Source organism: Typopeltis vanoorti, chromosome 9, assembly GCF_054136105.1.
Source record: "Typopeltis vanoorti isolate ZY-2024b chromosome 9, IOZ_Tvanoo_1.0, whole genome shotgun sequence".
Lineage (NCBI taxonomy): Eukaryota > Metazoa > Arthropoda > Arachnida > Uropygi > Thelyphonidae > Typopeltis > Typopeltis vanoorti.
The window spans coordinates 87202228-87227125 of NC_143557.1; the positions used below are offsets into that span (position 1 = coordinate 87202228).

Sequence of the window (24898 nt, forward strand, 5' to 3'; positions counted from 1 at the left end):
TGTAAGGGATGGTGATAGACTTGGTGTAATCTTTATTGTGGAGGGGGGTTGTGGTTTACAGGTTTTAGTATTTTTTTGGATTTTTTTGGGGTTATAGCCATTGGCTAAGAAAGTGTTGAGGATGTGGTTTAGTTCAATAGTCAGGGCCTTGTCATCTGAGCAGATTAATTTTGCCCTGTTATATAGTGTTTTTATCACCCCATATTGTTGTGAGGGTGGGGGGGGGATTGCTGGTGAATGTATCTGCCAGTGTGGGTGGGTTTTCTGTAAACAGAGAAAACCAAAGATCCATCAAGCTGGCGGGTGATTAAAGTGTCTAGGAAGGGGATGGTGTTGTTTTCCTCTTTTTCTAAGGTGAACTGGACTATGGGATGTTGATTGTTTAAGTGTGTTAGGAAGGAGTGGCGTGTGTCTGAGCCATGTGGCCAAATAGCAAACACATCATCCACATAACGAAGCCAAATGGTGGGTTTTTGTGGGGCGGAGTTTAAGGCTTTCTCTTCAAATGTCTCCATAAAGAAATTGGCCAAGGGTGGCGAAAGTGGTGAACCCATGGCTGTCCCCTCTATCTGTTTGTAGAACTTTCCTTGCCAAACGAAATAGCCTGAGTTCATTGTGAACTGAAATAGGGCTGAGATATCGGGAGGAAACTTGGCTTGGATGAGCTCAAGGGTTTCTTTGAGTGGGACATTAGTGAATAGGGAGGAGACGTCAAAACTGACCATTATGTCAGTGTGTTGGAGTGTGAGGTTTTCTATACTGGCTTTAAAGTGGGCCAAGTTTTTTATGTGTGATGGTGTGTTGCCAGTGTAGTGTGTGAGCGTTTTGGCTTATTTATATGTGGGGGAATCAATGCCATCCACTATGGGACGCAATGGCACATTTTGTTTATGTATTTTTGGGAGTCCATATAATCGGGGGGGGTCTAGAGTTATAAGGTTTAAGTTTGTTGGTGACTTCCACAGGCCAAGAAGTGACTTTCTTAAGGAGTCTGTGGATAATCCTAATCTGAGAGCTGGTCGGATTATATTCAATGGGGTGGTAAGTAGTACGGTCTCGTACTAAAGAATTTAGCTTACCATTGTAGCCTTTTTGATTGAGTTCCACAGTGGCGCTTCCCTTATCAGCTTTGGTGATTACTATTTTTTTGTTGTTTTTCAATTCTTGTAGAGCTGTATATTCGTTTTTGGATAAGTTGGATTTTGGAGGTTTGGCTTTAGTGAGAACACAGACTACATCCAGTCTCACGTTGTTGGCGATATGGTTAGGCAGGTTGCGAATTCCACGCTCTATTTGGATCATGATTTCTTCAGCAGGTATCCTTTTAGGAGCTAGGGCGAAATTGTGACCACGTGAAAGTGCGGCGAGTGCTTCAGGCTTTAAAACTGCCGACGAGAGGTTGACTACAGTGTTGAGTGGTGGCTGGGGTACAGAAGTAGAAGTCTTTGTCAGGTTTTCGTATTTTTTCACGTGCCGACTACGTATTTTTTCGAATTCCTTTCTTGCCGATGTGCATGAGATGTCATGAAATATAGACCATAGATCAAGGCCGAGTGTATTAGAAAGTTCTTCTTCTAGCGCCCGTAAGGTTTTGTTTTCATCGGCAAGGAGAACGTGCGTCGCGGTAATTTGTTCTCTTAACAGGGCGAAGCTAGTGCTATTGAATTAAACCACATCCTCAACACTTTCTTAGCCAATGGCTATAACCCCAAAAAAATCCAAAAAATACTAAAACCTGTAAACCACAACACCCTCCACAATAAAGATTACACCAAGTCTATCACCATCCCCTACATCCAGGGCACGTCTGAAAAAATAACCAATATCCTCAAAAAATATGACCTTACTTCCTGTTACAGACCATATAAAAAGTTGGCATTCCTTATCTGCTCTACCAAAGACCAACCAGTTCCCTAGACCTACCTGGTGTATACCAGGTCCCTTGCAGCTGCAAATTGTCCTACTTTGGCCAAACAGGCAGAACAACAAATATCAGGATTTCAGAACACCAAGACTACATCCGGTTTCACCAGTACAGCCGCTCTGGGCTGGCTGACCATGCCTTAGATACCCACCATAAAATTCGTTGGAAGAAAACAAAAATAATCCATCGCAGCAAGTTTAAATACGAAAGATTATTCAAAGAATCTTCAGCAGCTCTAAAAAACGTTCCTAACCTCAACAAATTTGGGTGCATGAAACTGCCCCAAATTTGGGAGACTTTCATTATGAGAACTTCAGCCCAACTGCCAAGACTACCAAATTAGCCCGCAAGAGGGCACCATTAGGACTTTAGGAACAATATTAGTTTCTTGCTTTCTTCCTCATTTGTTTTGTGTTAGTTCCTGAGTGCACATACCATATCTTTATGTTCCCGAAGATGGCAATGTGACATTGCCGAAATATAGAAGTTATTCATTAAAGTTACCTTTAATTAATATACTTTATATGCGTTGTTAATTCCATAAACTAATTACCAGTTATGTCTAACCAACGTATAAGTCTTACTTCTAGAATTATGATCATCCACGGAGATGCAATCGCACGAAAGGCCCGTCAATACGGCAAACTGAGGTTGAAGATATCGAGGCAAATAAATCGTCTGACGTTCCTAAAATGCTGCCGGGATAACAAAGTGATCCCTAATTGTGTGGAATTGAAGCACCATTTCACTTCCGAGAAAGCTCTACGCATTTATAACCGCACTAGCTTCGCCCTGTTAAGAGAACAAATTACTGCGACGCTCATTCTCCTTGCCGATGAAAACAAAACCTTACGGGTGCCAGAAGAAGAGCTTTCTAATACACTCGGCCTTGATCTATGGTCTATACTTCATGACATCTCATGCACATTGGCAAGAAAGGAATTCGAAAAAATACGTAGTCGGCACGTGAAAAAATACGAAAACCTGACAAAGACTTCTACTTCTGTACCCCAGCCACCACACAACACTGTAGTCAACCTCTCGTCGGCAGTTTTAAAGCCTGAAGCACTCGCCGCACTTTCACGTGGTCACAATTTCGCCCTAGCTCCTAAAAGGATACCTGCTGAAGAAATCATGATCCAAATAGAGCGTGGAATTTGCAACCTGCCTAACCATATCGCCAACAACGTGAGACTGGATGTAGTCGGTGTTCTCACTAAAGCCAAACCTCCAAAATCCAACTTATCCAAAAACGAATATACAGCTCTACAAGAATTGAAAAACAACAAAAAAATAGTAATGACCAAAGCTGATAAGGGAAGCGCCACTGTGGTACTCAATCAAAAAGACTACAATGGTAAGCTAAATTCTTTAGTACGAGACCGTACTACTTACCATCCCATTGAATATAATACGACCAGCTCTCAGATTAGAACTATCCACAGACTCCTTAAGAAAGTCACTTCTTGGCCTGTGGAAGTCACCAACAAACTTAAACCTTATAACTCTAGACCCCCCCCCCCCCCGATTATATGGACTCCCAAAAATACATAAACAAAATGTGCCATTGCGTCCCATAGTGGATGGCATTGATTCCCCCACATATAAATTAGCCAAACATTTAGCCAAAACGCTCACACACTACACTGGCAACACACCATCACACATAAAAAACTCGGACCACTTTAAAGCCAGTATAGAAAAACCTCACACTCCAACACACTGACATAATGGTCAGTTTTGACGTCTCCTCCCTATTCACTAATGTCCCACTCAAAGAAACCCTTGATCTCATCCAAGCCAAGTTTCCTCCCGATATCTCTGCCCTATTTCAGTTCACAATGAACTCAGGCTATTTCGTTTGGCAAGGAAATTCTACAAACAGATAGAGGGGACAGCCATGGGTTCACCACTTTCGCCACCCTTGGCCAATTTCTTTATGGAGACATTTGAAGAGAAAGCCTTAAACTCCGCCCCACAAAAACCCACTATTTGGCTTCGTTATGTGGATGATGTGTTTGCTATTTGGCCACATGGCTCAGACACACGCCACTCCTTCCTAACACACTTAAACAATCAACATCCCAGAGTCCAGTTCACCTTAGAAAAAGAGGAAAACAACACCATCCCCTTCCTAGACACTTTAATCACCCGCCAGCTTGATGGATCTTTGGTTTTCTCTGTTTACAGAAAACCCACCCACACTGGCAGATACATTCACCAGCAATCCCCCCCCCACCCTCACAACAATATGGGGTGATAAAAACACTATATAACAGGGCAAAATTAATCTGCTCAGATGACAAGGCCCTGACTATTGAACTAAACCACATCCTCAACACTTTCTTAGCCAATGGCTATAACCCCAAAAAAATCCAAAAAAATACTAAAACCTGTAAACCACAACCCCCTCCACAATAAAGATTACACCAAGTCTATCACCATCCCCTACATCCAGGGCACCTCTGAAAAAATATGACCTTACTTCCTGTTACAGACCATATAAAAAGTTGGCATCCCTTATCCGCTATGCCAAAGACCAACCACTTCCCCTAGACCTACCTGGTGTATACCAGGTCCCTTGCAGCTGCAAATTGTCCTACTTTGGCCAAACAGGCAGAACAACAAATATCAGGATTTCAGAACACCAAGATTACATCCGGTTTCACCAGTACAGCCGCTCTGGGCTGGCTGACCATGCCTTAGATACCCACCATAAAATTCGTTGGAAGAAAACAAAAATAATCCATCGCAGCAAGTTTAAATACGAAAGATTATTCAAAGAATCTTCAGCAGCTCTAAAAAACGTTCCTAACCTCAACAAATTTGGGTGCATGAAACTGCCCCAAATTTGGGAGACTTTCATTATGAGAACTTCAGCCCAACTGCCAAGACTACCAAATTAGCCTGCAAGAGGGCACCATTAGGACTTTAGGAACAATATTAGTTTCTTGCTTTCTTCCTCATTTGCTTTGTGTTAGTTCCTGAGTGCATACCATATCTTTATGTTCCCGAAGATGGCAATGTGACATTGCCGAAATATAGAAGTTATTCGTTAAAGTTACCTTTAATTAATATACTTTATATGTGTTGTTAATTCAGGCTTCTTATGTTGAAAGTACTGATCTTGAACTTTCGTCATGTTGAGTTGGGATGAGTTTTAGGATTTGTTCCAGTAGCTGACTTTTCGCTGTTTGCCCTGGTGATGCCCCAGCCTGCATTAAATTCTGAAATTTTAACTCTCTGAATTTATGGAATTTTTATTTCTGAGCGTTTAACCACTTGAAATAATTAGCCTATTAATATGATGTAAACTGCAGTCTTGGTCAAGTTTTCAACAGGAATGTGATATTGTTATAATTATATACAAATGAAAGAGGAACCTTGAAGTTGTTTTTCAACATAACCTATAAACCAGTTGAGAATTTGTTCAACTGTTTCATTAACTTGTTACTACCCTTAGTCATAGAATGTGAATCTGCTCAATATGCTGTGCTGCCATCTTGTAATGCAAGTGTCGTGTCGACTTTCACTTAAAATTTCCTATTCTTAATTCTCAATTCCCAATATGGCCGTACCTCTGACAAGAATGAAGCTGAGGTCCTTTGAGACAAAGAAATGCAAATGGCAGATGCCAACTTCTTTGTCTCAACTCTGGTTCTATCTCCCTATTTAAACTCAAAGAAATTTATTTGTTTATGCTGCACCACTTTGAGTCCATGGATATATTGAAATTAAAACCAGGGAGTTAGAAGCCAGTCAGCATTCACTCTTCTCAATAAATTTTCATAACTTGCAATCGTGACCTGATCCTTGACTATTTCCCGCCTTTAAGAGGTTCGTTTAACTTTTATGGACAAGTGCAGTAACTCTAGACATAAGGAAAACTAACTTCATTGTAATAACAGAACAATTTAATTTCACTAAAATAAAACATACAAGTCATTTATATAGACTTAGTCAGTCTCTCAATCTAAACACACATACATATTATCTCATTCTTGTACACATATTTAAATAAAACACTTGAAAATTCATGTTTAAGAATACCAATACTAAATTATATATCACAGAATTACATTACTTTAAGGCTTATATCACAGAATATCAAAGTTAAAGATTATTTACTTAGTTTTCTCTCTCTCTTAAACACCCTAGAAATCAATCAAAACTTTTCTTAATTGTCCTGTCCAATTTAACATTTTCTTTCTCTTTTCCAATATCTGAGTAACATTAATAGTTCCTTTACAAATACATAATACTAAACAATGACATTATTTCTTGCATTTATATTTGGCCACAGTTCTATCACTGTTTTTTTCCACACACTTAAGATCCTCACAATTAAATTCACAGATTAGAAAATATAAAGTTCGTCTTACCGATTCGCTGCACTAATTCTCTAGGCTACTTCAGATTTATTTCATCACAATAATACCTAGGCTTTCCTTCTGTAATTTCGAATGGACATCCACATTCTTGTTTTCCACCATTAAGACTGCTGGGCTTTCTTTATCTCTGACTGGTAGTTTCCTTTGTCTTACGATTATACTTTCCACAACTAGGGGAACCACGTGGAACTTCCCTCCTACCAGTCGGACAATCCATCTCACAGATGAACAGTAGCAGGAAAAACGTCTCCGAGAAAAAGCCTCGAATGTAGCGATGCATTCGCTTTTAAACTACCTCTCTTTCCCGCTGTCGTTGAACGCGCATGCGTCCTACTCTCCTTGTGTCTCTCTAAGTACATAGCGCCACTCGCAGCAACCTAACTAAACTCTCGTAACTTTCCACAGAGTGAAAGGGGGAAAGCACAGTTCTTCTCAACAGACTTACTGAAGTTGGGCGTACACAATTGGTATAGTATTTGATTTCTCTTTTCTAACAAAATGATTGGTTGTTCACATACAAAATTTCTAACTAAGTAACTATTATATATTTTGTACACTGAAATTTCACAATACTAAATTAAGATTATACAATACTATATTACAAAATTATACATAAACGTTCACTTCTGGTAGATTATTAATTTCTTATTTCAAATGATAATATTGTTATGTCTTCTGACATAACACAAGCAAGTCACAGTTAATAAATTGTAAACAGATAATCAGTCATGTTGTTTAGAGTAGCTTGTGACCATTCTGTATCACTGACCAGTTTACCCATGCTTGTAATGCTGGCACCACAAATTTATCATTTGGCATAACAAACATTTCTCTCTGTACAAAGGTGACACCTGCTGACATCACTTGATGTGGCATTTTAGAACCATAAAAGTCACACACAGAATGATGCCACAGCCAGTGTAGGATCAACATTCCAGAAAAAAATTAAGAAAAACATTTAAGAATTATCTTTATCTTTCATGTGTATATTCTAAATATGCTAAATAAAAAATGCTGGACAAGGCCAGTTTACTCTAATGTAAAATAGTCTCTTGAACTCTTATTAATTAATACACGACTATATAAGTCAATTTGTGCTCTTAGAGAATACAGAGACAAATGCAAGAATGCTAAACACTGTGTAAAACTAGCTAAACAAAAGTCATGGGAGGAGTTTGGCAAGAATATACAAAATAAATATCAAGAAGGTGGCAAAATATTCTGGAGGTTGTTGAAGAAGCTTAGGAATGGAGGAAAGAGTGCTGTAAAAGGAGTTAGAGATGACAAAGGTGACATGAAAACGGGAGAAAAAGATATCCTTGAAGTATGGAGTAATTACTTTGAAAAACTACTAAATGAAACAAGCAGTGATGACAGCACAGTGGTAAAAAACACTGACCAGGCATGCAGTCAGGAATACATATCCATACTTGAAGTAGAAAAAGCCATCAAAAGGATTGAAATGTGGAAAGGCAGCAGGAATAGATGATATTCGACCAGAAATGCTGAAGTATGGTGGTATACGAGTCTTACAGTGGCTGCACTGCATAGTTCAGAAAGCCTGGACAGAGAGACGAATTCCCGATGATTGGAGTAGAGCTCTCATAGTACCCATATATAAAAAGGGAAATAAAACTGAATGTGAGAATTACAGAGGTCTTTCCCTACTGAGTGTTCCTGGCAAGATCTATGCAAGTATACTTGAGAAATGGTTGAGAAGAATTGTGGAAGAAAAGCTTGGTGAAGAACAAGCTGGATTCAGGCCAAATAAAGGCTATCAGGATCAGATCTTCACTTTACAACAAATAGTCGAGAAAGCATGGGAATATAACAAAGATCTGTATTTAAGTTTTGTCGATTTGGAAAAGGCATATGACAAGGTGCCAAGAGAGAAGCTATTCAATACGCTACAGTTATGTGGTGTCAATGGGGCATTATATCAAGCAATATTTAGTCTTTATTTGAGTTGTAAGTCAGCAGTTAGAATTGAAGGAAGTACAGGAAGATGGTTTAATGTTAAATCTGGTGTGAGACAAGGATGTACATTATCCCCTCTGTTATTCATTATCTATATGGATCACATTTTGAAGGAATGTGGTATTAAACATGATATCAAAATTGGAGATGTTAATGTCAGCTCTTTGCTTTATGCGGATGATGTTATATTTCTAAATAAATCCGCTACAAGTCTGCAAGATTCTCTGACTAAATTGAATAGCTAATAGAAAGGGGGATAGTAAATCCCTTTATGTTTTTATAGCCGAGTACGAAACTCGGATCGATATCCATCGAAATCCATAGAGTTTCATGCCGAAAAAACTATCGGCGAAGCTCAAGTGTAAATGATCACTTGGGTAGTACAACACTAGGGCAACTCCATGCAAAGGTGGAGCAAGCTCCGTCACTAACTTTAATATTCTCTCATAATGTAAAACCCAGCTCCTATGAGATGTATATATTGTTTTACATTATGAGAAGAGGTCACTACCCAGACCGGTTTCAACCTTTTTTGAGGTCTCATCAGTGAGTAGGTAGACTTGGGATATCAAGGTTTTAAGTGAACACGAACTTACATACCTCTGCTATCGAATTGCCAAAGTGTACTTCTATATTAATTGTTAATTACTAATTTAATTTAATTCAATTTAATAAGCTCTTTGGCTTATTAAATTGAATAGCTGTTGTAATAGATATGGTATGAAGGTCAGCAATAAAAAGACAAAGACAATGAAAATAGGCAGAATCATTGAAAATGTCAACTGTGTTGTGAATGGAGAACCTGTGGAACAAGTAAAACATTTCAGCTACTTAGGCACGATTTTTACTGAAGATGGTAAATTAAATATAGAAATAGACAATAGAATCAGCAAAGCTGGTATGGTAGGAAGTCAATTGAATAAATTCATATGCAATAAGAGAGAAATTAGTTGGAACACTAAATTAGCTGTATACAAGTGTTCAAACCAGTTTTAACTTATTGATCTGAGAGCTGGGTCAGAAGTAAAACACTTGACCAGAGACTAGAGACTGCAGATATGAGAGTCCTGAGAAAGATTATAGGCGTGAACAGATGGCATCAATGGCAATATCATATTAAAAACGAGGATATTAGGAAAGAACTTGACATTGTCAACATCCAGGAATGCGTTAGCAGAGCTAATCTCAGGTAGTATGGTCACTTAAACAGAATGGGCGAAGAAAGATTAGCAAAACAAGTGTTCTCTGCCAGGTTGGTAGCAAAACGACCCAGAGGAAGACCAATATATAGGTGGATTGATATGATACAAAGTACCTTAAACGATAGAAATATAAGATCTGTTAATGTTGGAGTCTTGATAAGTAACAGACTGATTTGGAGGAAAATTATAGATAGGAAGTTAGTAATGATGTAATTTTTTTCATGTAGTACTATCATATCAGGAATTTGATGATGATAACTATATAAAAACCTTTGAAACCAGAAAATGTAACAATAATTAGAAAAGTTGAATTCCATGAATATGAAAAATTATACTGCTCTTGTTTATTTTCCATTTTATGCTCTCAATCTTAATATCAGCATCATAATCTAGACCTTACCTGTTCCCGTAGCAGCACAGCCACAGATATCCCGTCCCATAAGAGCTAAAGGGATAGTTGCAGCTTGTATTGGAGTAGGTTGAAAGAAGTTCATCGTTGTGACAGCCTAAAAAAATAATAATAATAAAATGAATAAATAGTAATTTATTATTAGGAATCAATTGTCATGATGTATGACTTAATCACTTAAATGAATATTTACTTACTTTACTAATCTGTTTTTTTAAGCTAGCATCCAATAATCCAGTAAACCACAAACTGATTATTTTAAAACTTTCCTTGCCAAAACAAGCATTCATGGATGTGGCATACCTATTTTAATGATATCTGTTTAGCAAGTGCTTATTGATAGACAATAAACAAGCATTCACTGACAACAGTCAGAAAATCACAAAATGTGGTGAAAATGACCAAAAATCAAAATATCATACCTCTACTGTATTTTCATTCATTAGCAAGCATCATTGATACACCTTCACATTTTTCTAGTGAATTTAGAAAGGACATCACAAAACACCTGCTCTTTAATTGGTTCTTCAATGCTCTCCCTTTTCTCTGCTATTAAAATGTATTTTACAATTTTATCTTGTGCACCATTCATTAATGCTAACTTTGTACTATCTTGTAGTATTCCCCCCACCCTCTTTCCTCTATGTGTGAGGCTCAACAATCTATCACTGTCAAGGAACTTGGACTAACAGAAACTTAATTAATATTACAACAGTGAAGTTAATTCCATCTACAAAGGCTGTATCTGCAAACTGTATGTATTCTTGGCTAGTTTCTCATGCAGGATGAAAAAACTTGGGTTTGTGGGAGAAAAATTGTTTTATGACATAGATAACTGCAAGGGCAATTATCTAATGATAGATTAACTACTCTCCTACTAATAGCACCTCAGCAAATATTAAAGAATATCTATTCTTTATAGCAAAAGTTCCCAAGAATGGATTGAATAAGGTTTGAAAAATAATCTGATCTCCAAATGACTTATATAAACAAGTAAAAAGTCTTTTATCTTCCTTCCACAAAAGATAAACTTACTCTCTCCAATCTCAGCCAGATGGTTGTACTCCAGATGTTGACAATCACAATATACAGATTATACACGTTTCTTCAACCTGAGAGATCCAGCTATTATAACATAATTCTGTTCTCAGAGTAGCTAAAATAATGTACTTTGTAATATTTGTTTTCATTTCCATCCTTGTTGCCGGTAACTGTCCAAGAGCTGTGTATTCACTCTGATGATGTGAGAAGATATTCATTATGAAGTATACATATTTCTGTATTAAACACTTCATTTTTTTATTATACAAATGACATGTGTAGTCAGTTTATTACTGTTTAAATGTTTCCATTTAATATAGCCAGCCTGGTTGGCCGAGTGGTTAGGATATTCGCTCTCCCGCCAAAAGGCTGCGGATTTCAATCCCGCCGTGGACATGGATGTTTGCGATTGTCTGTGAAAGTACTAGTGGTGGTGGTGGTTGGCGGTAGATGGCATTGGTGTGGATGATGAAGTAGTTGCGGTTTGCGGAGACAGAGAATTGTAGAGCAGATGCCCTCCCTCGATGAGTCTTTGGACTCCCTGGAGGTGTTATGTAATAATAATAATAATAACAACGGGTAAGAGCATTAATTACAAGTTAGCTTTGACCATAGGAAATTAGCTATTTATAGATTAAAAAAAAATGTTGAAAACAGCCAAGTTGTTTGCCTTTTCTTAGTTCTTAGTCTTGTATTAATTCTGTGTTAGTTGAAAGAAAAAGAAAATATAAAAATAAAAAATTATTTCAATATATACCCCAAGTAAAATTATGATGAAGTAGTTTAATACTAATTACATTTTTAAATCATTATTCTAATTCAGAATAGGCAAATGCTCAAGATCAGTGAACTCTTTGAATAAACATTCACATTTTTAACTGCTTCTGTCTAGTTTCAATTCCCTGCTGTGCCATCACAGATTTCTGGATATTGATTCTCCAAGACTAGCCATCTGAACAAATTATGACAAGCTGCATGAAGATATAATGGAACCATATGATCTTGACTGATGTGTTCCATATACCTGCCATTTCCTTCTGTGGTATGGACCGCAACACATCTGTCATTGATGTTTTGGATACCTTGAAATTATAACCATTTTAAAGCATAGTGTTTGATAATGCAAAATTCTTTGAAGCGAAACATTTGTAAAACAAATGAATCACTATAAAGAAGCACTGGAACATTATTAGAAAAGCTTACAGCATTAGTTATAACTTCTGCATTATTAATGTTCCATGAATGCAATACAAAGCAGAATCTATAAAAGGCTGCTTAACAATGAAATAGGAGGTGGGAGCATGGGGTGTCAGTATATTTTTTTTATTATTTGATTTATTATAATAGAAATCTCACCCTCCCTCATACTAGGAATCACCATTAAAGGAATATTCAAGTCTGGTTTATTTTAGACTTAATTCCTATCACTACATGTTGTTTATACTAGCTCTCTTACAGCTAAAAAACACTTACTGTAGCCAAACATATGGAGTGATATGTACCTAGTCTAGCCATACTATTACAACTTGAACAGTGCATAAACCTCTATCAATAAATCATTTACAGCATACAAACCACATGTATAACATGCATGTAGTAGCACTGAATGTTTGAAATGTTCCCTTTTTGCATTTCACACACATGCTGAAGTGTGTGAGGCCACATATCGATGGCGGCACACGTACAACATCCAACGAAAATTCTGCCACTGCTCACTCCGAATCCACCTTCAGGCTAAAGATGCTGGAGTGTTGTCCAACTGATTCAGATTGGGACTTCCAGACAGGACAAAATCAGATGGTGATATGGAGTCAGACACATTCGCCTCCAACCACTGTTGTGAGGTCCTTGCCTTGTGTGCAGGGGCTGAGTCCTGTTGGAAGTCCATGCCTACCTTGAAACAAGATGTTGTTCAGGGACCATACCATAAGTTCCAGCATGATGCTTTGATACAGGTTTTGACCCCTTTCTTGCAGAAATGCAACATGAACATCCCCCCTCCCCCGATATGTCACCCTCCATCAAATTATCACTAATGCAGAGTGATGACCTCCTGGGTTTTATGGAATGTGCTGTGTGACCATCCAGGGCATAGCTGATCATTTGGGGTTAAATAACTCTTGAATGTGAAAATATTCTCATCAGTGAAGAGAATATCTGTGTCTGTTGTTCGCATACTGTCGGAACCACTTATGAGACAGAGGGTGATGTTAGGAAATGTCCAGTAGAACGACGATAGGCTCTAACCCCCCAGGTCATCGGTTAGTACACATAACATCATTCTCTGCAAAATGTTCATCTCTCACGACATCACTTTCTGCATTCTCACAGGATTATGGTAGAGGCATGCCTTCACAGTCCTCACAAGCTGTCTGTATTGTTATAACAGTTGGTGATATGTCTGATACACAAACATTATACTGATCCCAAGTGTTTTTAGCATGTTGAAAATAAAAGGTGGCTGCATTCCAACCTTAGGAAGTGCTATTACAGCTACACAGTTCTCAATCTCTAGCTGTACTAATCTGTACAGCTAGAGAATCTCTCTCTCTCTCTCGCTACTGATAACATGCAAATGTTGGCTGTGCATGGCACCACTAACGGAACCAAGTTCACACAATTCTGTGAAGAGTGTGGGGGTGCACAGAAGTTGTAATAGTATTTATGGCAAGACTATATATATATAAATATATATATAATGCTGAGATCTGGCACAATGCCCGAAGCAACTACTATGAGGGAAGCATATTATTGTCCAGTAATTGTGTGTGTGTGTTATAGCTGATTTAATGGAAGATGATTTACATGTCTGTATGGTTTCTGCATAAATATCACTGGGGTTGTTATCATCAGCAATTTCCTAATATGCACAGTATGCCATGACAGTAGCATACTTGCATATGCTATGACAATTAACTTTACCTTATTACTAATCTCCTGTCAACAATTTTCCTCCAACTGTCAGCTTTTACATTTCTGTCATGTAGTGCACTTCTAACAGCATCAAGCCACATAGATCTTAGTCTTTCGCTGCCATTTTAGCACCAACAACTGTTTTTATAACCTTTCACTCCAATTCTGATTAAGTGGCTAAACCACCTTCGAACAGCTCTGCTAACACATTTCTAACAACCTTAAGTTCCTTACTAATGTCTTCATTTTTTATATGATTCTGCCATCTGTTCACTTCCTAATTATTCTTAAAATCCTCATATCTGCAGTTTCTAGTCTTTAATCAACTGCATTATTTCTAATCCAACTCTCAGATCAGTAAGTTAAAACTGTTATACTGCTAGTTTAGTGTTCTGGTTAATTTCTCTCTTATGCTATATAAATTTTTTGATGGACTCCCTACCATATCAGATTTGGTTATTCTGTTTTTTATTTCCATATTCAATTTGACATCTACTAAAAGTTGTGCCTAAATAGTTGAAACATGTTATTCTATAGGTTCTCCATTGAGAATGCAGATGAAGTGGTCTACGTTCTGCCTATTTTCATAATTCTGGTCTTTTTTTATTGCTAATTTTCATGTCAAATTTTTAGAGCTGCTATTCAATTTAGTTAAAGAATTCTGGACACTTGAACTGGATTTGTTCAGAAGTACAACATATCTGCATAGAGCAAATAAGAAAGGTTTATATCTCCAATTATGATAATGCCACTTTCTTTGAATGTGATCCTTATTCATGATGAATAAAAGAGTGCACTGTTATTTGTGTACTAAGTAGTTTATTACCTAATTTCTTTATCTAGTTAACAATTTTAATTTGTATCCAGAGTAGTTATTATTGTAAAATTCGATGTGGTGAAATTTTGCTAAGATTTTCCAACATTAATTTTTACAGAGGTCATAAATCATATGGAAAGAACAAAATTGTACATTACTGTATTTTAACAGACAAATACTGATAGTAAACTTGTAAAGGTAACTGACTAAAAGAATGACATAGAATTGTTCATAAGTTATAAAATATTGTGAAGGTTAAAATTGTACGTTAAGTTGATGTAATATAAAGTTTTGATGTAACAGAATGTTAAAAGTATTTCTGCCTCAAGTTAAGAGGATTAGACAAGATTATGTTGGCGACTTGAAAGTGAACAAAGGTACTGAAGATCATTCAGATGTGGAGATTTTGCCACCAAAATTGAAGGTCAAGACAACAGTGACGTCAAGATTCAGAGGTCTCTGACCCCTAAAACAAGGAACTTCTGAATCATATAAAAGAGGTCTTAAGAACCTCTAGAGACCTTGAGTTTTTCGTCTCTGTAGTTCATTGGCCCGTTCGGACTTCTGAAACTTCGTTGGAATGTGACCACTAGGCATGGGACACCATGAGAGGCAGATTATTCTTCGGAGATGAATTTTCAGTAACGGAACGTGCCACGTGCAACCAGATAAACAGCGCCTACAGTAGATCCAGAACCGATTTTGAGCTATGCCACAATTCCCAGAAGAGCACTACAGAAGGATGACAGCCGAAAGCCGTTCAGTGAAGGCTAGTGTATAGAACGGAGGAAAGCAGTCAGCAGGACAGCCACTAATCTTCAAAGCTGGTAGGACCATATATGTTTCTGCAAATTTGTGAGTAGATTGTATTGTATTAATGCTGAGGTAATGATTAAGAATTGTATGTCCACTGAAGGTAGCTTTGTTAAAGTAATTGTATAGTTGTTATGAGAAAGAATTGAGACTGAAACTTAACTAGTATATATTAGGAAGAATGTTAGCCAATGATGCAAATTGTAACAGCCAGTAATTGCCTAGATTTGCAAGATAAGTTATTTAAGTATTGTGAATAGCAGGTCTAATTTGTAAGGTTACGATTTGAGTTCAAGATAGGTATTAGAGAGAAATTGTTTAATTGTGTATCATATTGCAAAGTTGCCTAAGGTAAAATAAACATGTTTTGTTTACTTAAAATTACTGATCTTTGACCAATGCACTGTCTCATAAAAATAATCGAACCTGTGTGCTAAAATTAGAGAAATTGCCATCAGTGAATGATTAAGGTTTGGTTTAGAAAGTAATCTATTCTATAAGTGTTATAACAAATCTTCTCATGGCTATAAAATTAATTCAGGGTGGTGTAGTCAAAAAATAATATAAATTTCCCTGAATTACACAGTGTGGGAGATATGATGTAACCCTGAAATGCCTATTTCAGAGGCCTTTACACTAATAGCGCTAGCACTTATATGAAGTATAAAGGATTACAAGCAGGGACTAAATTAATCAGCTTAAATTAGAGTAAGGTAAAGAGTACTTGACATAGAGTTAGAAGATAAAGTAGACATAGGAAGGATAACACCAAAAGTGTAAAATTAATACAAAAGCACAGCTGACAACAACCGACATAGAAGAAAATAATTAACATAACAACTAATACAAAATATTATAAATCGATGACATTATTTTACATTATGAGAATAAGTTTATAAAAAAAAGGTAACTGAAAACTTTAGAGTGAAAGACAAATTCAAAGTAATATTGGTATTTGCAAAACAATAACATCAGTGTAATTTTGGTAAGTATGAATGGAACAGAATGTAAAATGTTTCAGTCTCACAAGTGCTATATACAATTGCACATTATAAGTGAAACTTATAATCTAAAAGAGCCTACAAACTTTACATCAGAAAAATAAAAACAAACATTAAACAAACCTGCTTCTGATTTCCTCTCTTCAAAATTACAGAATTTGATAAGAACAAATAAAAACTTGTTAATTCTTTCAAACGTGATAGCACTGTCCCCCCCCACCACCACCACAGACACACACACACACACACACACACACACACACAGTTGACAAAAATCTAATTAGACAACTCATGCCATTTTTTTTTTTTTTTGAAATAAATAAAAAAAAAAAAACAGTGCACATCACACTTAAATATGACAGTGTATAAAACATTCAATCAGAACAAGGAGACTTGTTCTGGTTGAATCAGAATGTTTTATATTAAAGGAACTGTCCATTACCTCAGGAAACATCATATAATTCCTTCTTAACACTTTTATCCAAATTTCAGCTTGGCTTCCTTTGAAAAAAAATGTATCCATTAATTTGGGAAATCTATTTGCTCCCTAATAATGTTTTCATTCACTTTGTTTTCCTTTTCTTGTTCTTATTCTACTTCCAGAATGTATTCTATTCTAAGCAATAGCTGTTCTCTCAGTGAAACAACATGGCAGAGAAAATGAAAATAAATTCATTGCTTGTCATAAACAAGGCTACATTTCTTTAATTACAAGAACTTAATTGAAAGTTCAATACTTCCTTCTCCTGTCAAGTTTTTTAAAATTCCAGAATTAGAAAGGAAATTCAGGTGAGTTCTTTCTTTCTTTGATATCTACCAATAAATATCAGAATCAAACAGTTTCCATCCAACATGCTGTATTAGAGATTTCTTTTATATAAAATATTGTTAAAGAAATATAATCAATAGGAATAAAGCATTATGTATTTAGTTAAATGTTTACAATAACAAAAGTAAAACTTTTCCTTTCCAGTTTTTTAAATATAAAAAAAAGGGAAAGTCAGCCATCGCTAAATTTAAAAAAATGCAAAAAATTTGATACTGCTAAACAGCAGATATTCTATAGTATTTTTGTCTTACCTTTGATTTTTCATGAAACCACCCTCTTGCCTCCTTCAATTTTAATTTCTGAGATACAAATTTAAATACAGACTATGTACAGCTCTGTATAATGTTCCATTTACCCTGCTCTAAAATAGCTTTTCTCTTAGCACCAAGTCACATGCTTTTCCAGAACTACAAAACTTAGTACAGATCATTGTTATAGTCCTATGATTACTAACTATTTGCTGTGAAGGGGAAATTCAATTTGATCCTGACACTTCTATTTGGCATAAATCCAGCTCTTTCTTCTCCAAGTTTCTCTTCCACAATTTTCCTAACCTCTTTTCAAAGTATGATAGCATAAATCTCACCTGCTTAGCAGAGAAATTCCTCTATAATTCTCACATCCAGTTTTATTTCTCTTTTTATAGATGGGAACCATGAGAGATCTAATCCAATCATCTGGAATTCAACCTCTGGCCTGGGCTTCTGAATTATGCAGTGCAGTCTCTATAAAACATTTATACCTCTATATTTGAGTATTTCCGGTTGAATATAATTTAATAAAGCTGCCTTTCCACATTTCAGGTTTTGGATAGCCCCCCCCCCCCCCCTTAAAAATAATACATACTAACATTCCTCTGAATATATTCTACAACTGTTCTGCCATTACTTGTTTCATTTGAAAGTATTTCAAAGGCAATTATTGAGATACTCAGAATATCTTTATCTTCAATTTTTACATAATCTTTGCCATTTCTAATTCCTTTTACAGTACTTTTTCCAGTCAAAAAAACTATAAAACAATGAAGATCAAACAAAACTTCAGTCTATCACTATAATCTTTTAACTATAGTGATTATTGTAATTTATTTTTTTAAACTACACCTAAACCTCTTTTTAAGTGATAGATACGTTCCTAAAAATTACGCTTAAAAAGAACTACTGACTCCATAGAAAACGTGAAGATTGGTTCCAAACCCGAAATATAAGCAAAATAATGAAAAAAAACAAACATTAAATTCGTTAGGATCATAAGATTTTTATTTACATTTCATGGAGAACACGCATACATATAATGAATTTTAATAACTTAAAAAAAAAAAAAACATTCATTTCAGTTGTTTGCTAAGCATTCTATAAAAAAATGATGTTATTCGCTATGAGTTTCTGACAATAAACGCAAAAGCTTTTGTTTTCATAAGACTGTGATATCACTAGAACTACTAGATATGGTATTATCGTCATCGACTTCCACCTTGACTTGTGGAATTCTTCTAGTCATGTCTGGAGCAAAAGTACCACTGGTTGTTTCAGTAGTTTTAGGCATGAACTCAGTTATTAATCGCTGTGTTGATGCTTTAGATAAGTCATGATATAATTTTCTGTATGAAGACATTAACAACTTAAGCTCATGTGAAAACTTCCCAGCACATTCTTCATTTGGATCATGTCAGGCAAAATAATTACCTAAATTACTGGCCAGTTTAAGACTTTCATTAATTATATCAGCAGTAAAAGTAGGATTATCTTGATCATTATCATTAACTTCTTTGCTTTCAGGAGTCTTTCGTCTTCGCTAAGAGGTTTATCAATTACCAATTCTTCGATATCTGCCGACGTAAGATCATCGAATCCTTCTCCACCAATTTCACATGCCAAACTTATTATATTGGGGAATTCTGCAGCATGATTGAAGGGAACAGGCGCATTCTCTTTAACACATGAAAGCCAAATAGCTATCCAGCACACATTCATAGTTTCTGGTCTCAATTCAGATAACGATAATCGAACCTGATCAACAGAATCCATAATTGAAAATTTTTTCCATACATCCATAACTGACAGTGTTTCATCATCATTTAGCTTGTTCAAAACATACTGAAATGTTCATCTGACATAATGTTTTAAAAGTCGCAATTATACCCTGATCTGAAGGTTGTAGCAATGATGTGGTATTGGAAAGCAGAAAAAAAAATTGCACATTTGGGTGTTCTATGGCAGGGTGATCGGGTGCATTATCAAGAATCCAAAGCACTTTAAATTCGAGATCCTTGTCATTCAAATAGCATCTAATTTCTGACACAAAATGTTTGTGGAACCACTCAGTGAAAATATCAATGGTCACCCAAGCTTTTTTGTTGGCCATCCAATGAACTGGCAATTTTTGAAAATCTACACCTTTCATTGGCCGTGGGTTTTAATGATCGATTTATGAGCAGTGGTTTTAACATCCGATCTCCTAAAGCATCATCAAATTCCTGCCATGTACCCTCAAGGGGTGTACAGGATATGACAGTACTACATGAAAAAATTACTTCATTACTAACTTCTTATCTACAATTTTCCTCCAAATCAGTCTGTTAAATCAGTCAAAGTAATTACTCCATACTTCAAGGATATCTTTTTCTCCTGTTTTCATGTCACCTTTATCATCTCTAACTCCTTTTACAGCACTCTTTCTTCCATTCCTAAGCTTCTTCAACAACCTCCAGAATATTTTGCCACCTTCTTGATATTTATTTTCTATATTCTTGCCAAAGTCCTCCCATGACTTTTGTTTAGCTAGTTTTACACAGTGTTTAGCATTCTTGCATTTATCTCTATATTCTCTAAGAGCACAAACTGACTTATTTGACAGGAACTTTTGATATGCTTTCTTCTTTTCCTTCACTGCCTCTTTAACTTTCTGTGTCCACCAGGGAGTTCTGATTTTTTTATCCTTGCAGACAACCTCACCACATGCCTCTCTGGAAGAATCAATCAATGTTTTCTTCAGAGTTTGCCACTGAATCTCCAAGGTTTGATTCCTGTTCTCAATTCCATCTCCTAAACCATTCCAACAAAATAGGAGTATTATGCGATCCTTTGCTGCTTTGAACCCACCAACAGTTTTTTGCATTTTTGATATGTAAGTTCTGTTTGGCATTTTTTCCCCAGAAAAGGCCGGTTTCATCCATATTCCAAACTTGTTCACAAGTGTAACCTCCATCTTCAATTATTTTAGCAAGTTTTTGTGGAAATGCTTTAGCAGCTGTTTCATCAGCAGAAGCCTTTTCACCTTTAATTTTTATATTATGAAGAGCATGTCTTTTAATAAACTTAGCCAGCCAACCATTGCCTGCATGAAATTCATATTTTTTCCTCGATTGAGATGAAGTATCTGGCTGCAGTTTTTTAATCTGTTCATAAAATCTCAATGCTGATTGCTTGATGGAATTTCCATCAACTGACATTCTTTTTTTGTACATTATCTTCTATCCACATCACTAAAGCTTTTTTGGCCTTTTCTAGAACAACGTCTCTTGTGTATGATGATAATTTCGCACTCAATTTTGTACCTGAGCATACCACTTTTCTAATAGCCTCTTCATTTTTCTTTATAGATCTGACAGTTGATTCACAGACTCAAAAATGCTTACCGACAGCCATTGCACCTTCCCCAGTTTGAAGACTATCTAAAATTTGAATTTTTATATCCAAGGAAGCAGTTTTTTTTTTTTTTTTTTTTGGTTATCAGCAACATCATGTGAGGGCTGGATTAAAATCTTCGGTTAATGAAATGAAATTTTGAAAATTACATACAGCTTACCATTTATTATTTCTTGGCAAAATTATTAATTTTATAAAGCAATTTTTATTTTGATTTCACTTAAAAAATGCAAATGCAAAAAATGTGGCAATTGTCTACTCAACCACCAAATTCAAACTATTAAGAACTGCTTTTTTATGCACAGTCAGTTATGTAATTCTGGAAATTCCAATAAATGAAATTCGCAAGAATTTAGAATTTTCTTAATTGAAATGAGAATACAATTCTACAAAATTCTCAGAATTTTTTTGAATTACGGATTTTCTCCTAACTTAGACTTTAGGTTGGTCACGTAAAAGTGAATAAAGATCGCGTAAAAAAAATTATTTTTGATATCCCAATTTGCGTAACTCCAAATTCGTATAAAAAGTACATCATAGAATATAAAAATGTATTTTTATATTCTATGATGTAGTTGCTGCATTACAGAATGGTTAAGTATATACACTCTTTAGAACCAATGCGCAAAACCTATATATATATATATATATATATATATATATATTTATTTTAAAGAATAAATATTTAATGACTTAAACCAAGATAAAATATGAAGTTTTAATGAAAATGATACAACTAGTTTCAGCATTCTTCAGGTATCCACTAAAGGTAGAACACAGTAATAAAAACTGAAGTTACAAAAAACAGAATTACAGGCAAAAAATGCAATACATAATTGACACAAAAACGATGTATTTTTCAAGTTGCTCTATCTAATGCGCTATCGTTTGTTGCATGCAAGCTTGCAAGTTCTTGTGAACGCCAGTATTGAACAACTGCAACATGGCTATCAGGGATGTTGTAACTCAAATTGTTGTTCAAATATTCAGGATTAAGGAGGATTTCCTTGGACTCCACGATTTTCCTTTCAAACTCTTCACTGCAGCGAAAAATGTTTTCGGATTTATCCCAGCAAACTGGGTGACTCTGTAGATCATCATGAAGATTGTTTGTTGTTTGAGAAAAGAACATGACTGGATAGGGCAGATGCATGTGATCTTTTATAGGAGATGTCTCTCTTATGCTCCTCTATACGAAGTTCAACAGATTTGTTAGTCTGTCCAAAATAAGGAATATTACAATCGCACCACAACTTGTAAACACCTGGATATTTCAGGCTGTGATAAATAGGCTTCAGATGGCTTATAGGAGAACGGATTTTAGGGAGTGTAGTGAAATCGTAGAGTACAGGGAAATCCTCCTTAATCCTGAACATTTAAACAGCAATTTGAGTTACAACATCCCTGATAGCCATGCTGCAGTTGTTCAATACTGGCGTTCACGAGAACTTGCAAGCTCGCATGCAACAAACAATAGCGCGTTAGATAGAACAACTTGAAAAATACAACGTTTTTGTGTCAATTATTATTGCATTTTTTGCCTGTAATTCTCAGTTTATTGTAACTTCAATTTTTATTACTGTGTTCTACCTTTAGTGGACCTGAAGAAGGCTGTAAAAGGTTGAAACTAGTTGTATAATTTTCATTAAAACTTCGTATTTTATCTCGGTTTAAGCCATTAAATATTTATTCTTTAAATGTACCATTACAACCGAGTAGAAGCTCAGGAATATATATATATACCTTCTGAAGAGGTCTTGATAGATTCATTTGCTGGAAAGTAGAATCTGCAAGGCATATGCTGTCAGCCATTACTATATCACTGTCCTAGAAACATATATATATATTTCAGTATAAAGATTAATAATCAAATTAAATCAATAAGATTTAAATTAAAAAAAAAGAATTTAACATATTTTTACAACCAAAATAAATGTGTACCAATATACAACATATAACTCTAGGTGCTGGAGATAGATAAAAAAAAAGTTTTACTATGCTACTATCAGTTTGTTGTTTTAAATTAAATAAAATAACAAAAATGTTAAATAACATACAATACCTACACTCACAAAAATATGAAGAGTATAAAACATACATCTTTCATGGAATTCGATCAAGTAAAGTGAAATTCTCGTTTCATCTTTTACCCTTTTTTTTTTACCATAGCAAATCAGTGTCATGTGTGGTGTGCAGGTGATGGAGAAGTTTGGACTTAACAAGGAAGGCTCTTCAAGAGAAGATAAGTAGATGGAATGAAAAGGAAGATGAAAAGCAGGTTGAGTGCATTTGAACTGAAAGAAATGTTGGGCAGTAACTGCTCTTGTTTTAAATAGGCTCAACAGAATGTGAAGAATGACAATTGTCAGTTCAGTGACCATGGAAGTAACTGGAAAAGACATGAGCTGAGCAGTGTACCTGTGAGATAGAAGATGAAGTGATTCAGTAAGGGAGGAATCATCTATTAGTTGAATTATCACTATCCTGTGGACGGTAACAAGAAATTTTAGGTGCACAACTTTAAACATATGAACTGTATTTTAAGAATGGATTTGGGATCCATATAGTAAGTAGAGTAGCTGGATATCCAAAAAATGGTATCTAGAGCAGAAAAGAATGCCTAGTTTTTAAAAGGCTTGAGATAAATGCAGGGCTGGTCCGAGAGTATCTGATCCCTAGGCAAAGAAAATTTAGGCACCCCCTATACATTGTCTCTCTATATATATTTTGTCATACTCGCACAAGCACACGTACACCTACGCCTGTGGATATTTATAAAAAATAATATCATTATGAACATTAAAAAAAATTTATTAATCAAAACCAATACATTTGTATACATATATGATTCTAGTAGCAAGGCTTATACGTTGGTCAGACATAACTGATAATTAGTTTACGGAATTAACAACGCATATAAAGTATATTAATTAAAGGTAACTTTAATGAATAACTTCTATATTTCGGCAACGTCACATTGCCATCTTCAGGAACATAAAGATATGGTATGTGCACGCAGGCACTAACACAAAGCAAATGAGGAAGAAAGCAAGAAACTAATATTGTTCCTAAAGTCCTAATGGTGCCCTCTGGCAGGCTAATTTGGTAGTCTTGGCAGTTGGGCTGAAGTTCTCATAATGTAAGTCTCCCAAATTTGGGGTAGTTTCATGCACCCAAATTTGCTGAGGTTAGAAACGTTTTTTAGAGCTGCTGAAGATTCTTTGAATAATCTTTCGTATTTAAACTTGCTGCGATGAATTATTTTTGTTTTCTTCCAACGAATTTTATGGTGGGTATCTAAGGCATGGTCTGCCAGCCCAGAGCGGCTGTACTGGTGAAACCGGATGTAGTCTTGGTGTTCTGAAATCCTGATATTTGTTGTTCTCCCTGTTTGGCCAAAGTAGGACAATTTGCAGCTGCAAGGGACCTGGTATACACCAGGTAGGTCTAGGGGAAGTGGTTGGTCTTTGGTATAGCGGATAAGGGATGCCAACTTTTTATATGGTCTGTAACAGGAAGTAAGGTCATATTTTTTGAGGATATCGGTTATTTTCTCAGAGGTGCCCTGGATGTAGGGGATGGTGATAGACTTGGTGTAATCTTTATTGTGGAGGGGGGCGGAGGGGGGTTGTGGTTTACTGGTTTTAGTATTTTTTGGATTTTTTGGGGGTTATAGCCATTGGCTAAGAAAGTGTTGAGGATGTGGTTTAGTTCAGTAGTTAGGGCCTTGTCATCTGAGCAGATCAATTTTGCCCTGTTATATAGTATTTTTATAACCCCATATTGTTGTGAGGAGGGGGGGGGACTGCTGGTGAATGTATCTGCCAGTATGAGTGGGTTTTCTGTGAACAGAGAAAACCAAAGATCCATCAAGCTGACGGGTGTTTAAAGTGTCTAGGAAGGGGAGGGTGTTGTTTTCCTCTTTTTCTAAGGT

At 35.9% G+C, this 24898-nt stretch overlaps 1 protein-coding gene across 1 annotated transcript in view; it reads right to left on the reverse strand.

The window, feature by feature from the left end:
• Rs1 (Dead-box helicase Rs1) overlaps positions 1–24898 on the reverse strand; it is a 293164-nt gene that overhangs the window by 201602 nt on the left and 66664 nt on the right. The window contains exons 5-6 of the mRNA XM_090398602.1: positions 22708–22791; positions 9890–10000 (exon numbers count right to left, since the gene is read on the reverse strand). Of these exons, the coding sequence (XP_090254728.1) occupies positions 9890–10000; positions 22708–22791 (195 nt within the window). The remainder of the gene's footprint in view (positions 1–9889; positions 10001–22707; positions 22792–24898) is intronic.